Genomic DNA, 5,024 nt, shown 5'->3' on the forward strand with positions numbered 1-5,024 from the left:
ACACACATGGACACACATCTGGATACACACCTGGACACACACCTGGACACACACGAGGACACACACCTGGATACACACCTGGACACACACCTGGATGCACACCTGGACACACACCTGGACACACACCTCAAATCTGTAGCTCAAGTCTTAATTATAGGAGCTATAAACACAACTTTAACGCACCTGGATACAAACTTGTAAATACAGTGAATTAACCTACTTGGATACACACCTGGAAAACACACCTGGATACACACAAAAATTCAAAATTGCATGCAGATACAACTGGGAAACACAAATAATTTCATTCATCTGAGATTTGTCTTTGCTTTTGATATAAAGAGCTGAACAATTAAACGCACCTGGATACATCGCTTAGCTTATATTGATGATTATTGGAGTCATAAACACAACTGGAAACAAGGACACAAAACAATTTAATACTGTAAATGCACAATCCTGATAGTGGGTGTTATAAACACACCTGTAACTCTCCTGTAAACAGGTAATCACATGTTCCTGCTCCTAATTTATGATCACTTGTTTGTTTCAGTTCTGGTTTCTGACACAAGCCGAGACACGAGTCCAGCCGATCCCGGCAGTCCGACCGTCGTCTTTGATAAGAAGACAAAGAGACGTTTCCTGGATTTAGGGTGAATAAACTGAGTTCTCCTGCATGCTAAACATAAAAGCTGTGTTTCTGTCCAACCGTCTCAGTCGGTGATGGTGTCCTTTGTGTCTCAGGGTGACGCTCAGACGTTCCTACATCAGAGTGAGGAAAGATAAATCCAACAGGCTCTCTGTGGGCAGCAGGTGGGTCCATCACCAACATAACCTTCTGCTTCCTGCAGAACCACATGATTAACCGGTGTTGGACATGTCTCCTGTCCTCAGAGAACCGTCTGAGAGTCCGTCTCGGTCCTCTGGATCTTTCGTCTCGTTTTCCTGGTTCACTGAAGGTCGGGGGTCCTTCTCCTCCTCTGGAACTCCTCCATGTTCCCCCAAAATCCCCCCGCTGGGCTCCCAGAGACCCAGGAAGTCCCACTCACAGGTACTTTCTTCTTTAGGCCTGAAGTACGAGGTCCAGAATATGGTTCTGAACGAGAAGTAAAGAGTTTTTGCAGTTTTTGGATGTACTTGAATGCATCATTTTGCAGCTGATCAGGATGTTTTTTCAGGCCCAGAATAAATCACAAGAAAACATTTTAATCGCTGGAAGGTTCTTTTGCCATTACATGAACATGACTGACAGCAGAGCAACACAAACAGCTAGTTGAGAGAACTATTATGTAAAATTTACATTTTGCATGTTCTTGTTCTTCCATTTGGGTCTCAAGTGCTTCTAAAACAGCCCAAGCAATTAAAAAACCTCACATTGCCATTTTGAGGCAGTAACTTAATGTTTTTTGGTGTCTGGAAAATGAGCTGTTTCAAAAACCTGGTGATTGTTAAGCCATATTCAACAGGCAATGTGCCGTTATTTAGCAACCCCAGCCGAACATAGGCCAACCCAAGCTGACCTGCAGCACATTTGGTCAGCTAGTTTTACGGCTGTATGTATGTACAATGGCTGCTGGAAAAGACAAGTGTTTTCTTGTTGACTTACCTCCCAGAAACCACTTGCTGCATTCTGGTTGGTTGTGGAGAAGGCTCTACTTGCTTTTCAAGATGTGTGACTATATAATTGTGTCTCTGCTTGCAGCCATTTTCATGTGTGAGTAAAGGTTGGGTTGGAGGCGTGGCTAGCAACAGCTTACTTGGACTTAAAGTGACAGAATCCCTGAAACAGATCATTCTGACCTGAACAGACAAAATTCTCATTATCTAAGAATGATTTGTGGAAAAAAATTAAAATAAAATAATGAACATGTTTTGTATAGTCCATAAATCTATCCTAACCTGATCAGGGAAGCATAATAACATTTTAGGCTGCATTCACACCATCAATGTTTAGTGTGCTTTACTGGAACTCTAGTTTGTTTGTTTAGAGGTTCGTTTGGGGACGTGTGAATGTGCAATCAAACTCTGATCAGGACAAAAAACAAAAAAAACTCTGCTCTGCCTACAATCCCAGGTCTCAGTTCGGTTGAAGTGAACTGATTTGGCATCTGATGGAGCAGTGTCTATCTGCAGCAGGTAGATTAGTTCTGATTGGCTGACGGGGTCACATGACCCGCCAGCTGCGGTCAGTGAAATATGTGCTGGTCAGATTCAGCAGGACGCTCCGGTTTCCGACTCCTCTCCTCCGCAGCAGAGATCCTTCAGCAGGAGCCGCAGAGCGATGTCTCACTCTGAGGCGAATGCTGGAGTATGTTGTCTGCTCTGCTGGGATCCAGGAACGATTGAAACCCACCAGTGGGCTGCTGAAGGCTTCCTCTGACCAGGGCCGGCCCGAGCCTCCATGGGGCCCTAAGCGAAATTTGGTTTTGGGACCCTCTGGTTCTGCTAACAATGTGGACTGGCTGCTATCAGCAGTCCGATCATTAGATCATTCACACACCTGCTATAAACTTATTGCATCTCTGTCAGTGCTGTTTACATTATATACATGTATAATATAGGACACATTTATTGGCCAAGTGATTTATCAACCAGTTGATGTCTGGGCGCCGATTTTCTTAATTTTGGGGGATCGTGTTTGGCCGATATTTACATATGAAGCCCATATTATCCTCTAATCTTATCTTTGTCAGCAAAGGTTCATAAATCAGCCTCTGTTCTCTTCTGCTCTGCAGTGAGAGGTTTGACTGACAGACCAACCAGGTCAGGTCTGAACATTTACAGTTAACAATATTCACCCCACTGTTGCCAACAGTGACTGTTTTACTATATTTAGCGACATTTCAGACAAAAGACAATTATATCAGCCAAAATCAAAATCAGCAGGTCAGGCTTTTTAAAGATCGGTAACCGGCCAGAAAACTGCAATCGGTGCAGCCGACATTCTTTGATTACATAAATTTATCTTAAGCATAACTCCAATAGCTAAAAATGTAATTTATACCAGGCGAGTCTTTCTCCCCTGAGAATGTGGACCGGTACCGGTACTGGACTGATTTTATGCCTTCAAATGATTTTAACAGAAGTTTCACATAACTGAGAAGTTGATGTAAAAATAATGTTTATTTAGCCACAAAATGATTTTGCTCAGCAGCAAACAACAAATCTCAACTACAGCATAGAGCAGCTCGTCGATGTAGCAGCCATGTAGCCTGACGTAGAAACATTCTGCTAGACAATGTCAGACATTGAGAAGTTTTAATTATTGTTATCAAACGTTATCAAACATGGTGTTTTGAAGCCAAAAATACCTCAGAAACATACAAAGCGACCATGAAAATCAACTCATTTAAAGTTTAAACTCAGTTTCACACAAACACAAAGACCCTAGCATAAATGTTGGGCTGTTGAACTGGACCGTTGAAGCTAATTTTCTATTAGCAGCTTTACTAATCTTTTACAAATCATTACATTGCCAAGGCATTAAAACAAACCTTTATCTAGGCTTTTTTCTATTCTTCCTTTCTTTTCTCCCTCCCTGGAGGATACGTCCCTTTTTGTGACATTGTTTTGCTAACTTAGCTTCTGACTAGGAGGTTTGGATGCTCTGCACGTTGCACGGCAGCACGTGGAACCGGTGAAGCGTGCGGTACCTACCGCGGCCACCAGGGGCCCCAAAAAATCAGTAAAATAATTTCTACATACATTATCAAATATATATTATTGTAAAAACAAATCACTTAATAGCGAAATTGTGTGTTTTTGATATTATAATGGCATAGAAATTATTACAATAAAAATGAAAAATCAGCTCCACTCCGGGGGCCCTTTAGTGGCCCTGGGGCCCTAAGCGGCTGCTTGCTTATGTCTTTGACACAATGAAGACTCAGTTCTGGATCCTGGTTGACCATAAATCTTTCTTACTGAATTATTAAAAATAATTTTAGACAATATTTGTTTATTTGCAGCTTTTAATGTATTTCTAATGTTGAGTAAAAAGGCAGTGAATGAAAAATATGGAGAATATTCCAACTTTTTTTTTAACAGATTAAGTGATTAATCATCAGAATAATAGATTAATCAATCACCAAAATAATTTGTTTGTTTCAGCCCTAACAAAATAGTTTTCATGTAGAAGAAATTGTGATTTTTAAATGATTTGCAATTAAAAACTGAATATAAGAGGAATATTTTATAATTATGTTGTTTCTGCTCTCTGTCCAGGAGTCGGCTCTCAGTGAGGAGTTTTCTCCTCCTCCCACCTCCTCTTCCACCTCTCCTCCTCCAGAGTCGTCCTCCAGATCCTCCCATCCGTACCACACCCTGTCCCAGTCCTCTGATGAGGTGACGCTCTGAAATCCCAAAATATATCTGAGTTACAGCTCGGCAATAAAAAAGGATTTTGACAATTGAAGATTTAATGTTTGGAAAATTTGGGATGCTGTTCACCAATTCTCTCCTTGGGTTTCCATAGTTACGAGTGATGCCAGCATGTCCAGACCACCATCTTGTTTGACTAGCCTGTTTATCAGCTTCTATTTATTTGAACTTTGAATTCAAGTCAACTCTACTACAGAACATTAGGACCAGCCAGGCCAGGATTTTTAGACATATTTATTTATGAGAATAACGTTATAACATAACAAGAATACTGTCAGGTGATAATGGAGTCAAAATAATAATATTAGAGAATAAAGTGGTAATACATCAAAATCGAGAATGTTGAGCATCTAATGTAGGGATAGTTTGATATAAGTTTGCAGTTAATATTAAATAGAAATACTAAAACTTTTAGCACATCAGGATGAAATGATTATGATTATCTGGAATCTGAAACTATTGTATAAACAAACAGTTTGAAAACTAAATATTTAACTCAGACTTAAACCCTTAGCTGGAAACTAAAGAGCTTCCTAAATGTTTGACTGGAAAGTTAAATGTACAGTTTGTAAACTAAATATTTAGCTTGTGAATTAAATATTCACAAGCTAAATCCATCCATCCATCCATCCATCCATCCATCC

At 40.3% G+C, this 5,024-nt stretch overlaps 1 protein-coding gene across 1 annotated transcript in view; it reads left to right on the top strand.

Moving 5' to 3' along the window:
* The window catches only part of samd14 (sterile alpha motif domain containing 14), a 22,243-nt gene that overhangs the window by 12,524 nt on the left and 4,695 nt on the right, over positions 1 to 5,024 (top strand). Inside the window, exons 6-9 of the mRNA XM_015023420.1 lie at positions 554 to 653; positions 745 to 813; positions 895 to 1,051; positions 4,225 to 4,344. Of these exons, the coding sequence (XP_014878906.1) occupies positions 554 to 653; positions 745 to 813; positions 895 to 1,051; positions 4,225 to 4,344 (446 nt within the window). The remainder of the gene's footprint in view (positions 1 to 553; positions 654 to 744; positions 814 to 894; positions 1,052 to 4,224; positions 4,345 to 5,024) is intronic.

This window comes from Poecilia latipinna, unplaced genomic scaffold (assembly GCF_001443285.1).
Source record: "Poecilia latipinna isolate Pla-1442-1.1 unplaced genomic scaffold, P_latipinna-1.0 Scaffold3305, whole genome shotgun sequence".
NCBI classification, from domain to species: Eukaryota; Metazoa; Chordata; class Actinopteri; order Cyprinodontiformes; family Poeciliidae; genus Poecilia; species Poecilia latipinna.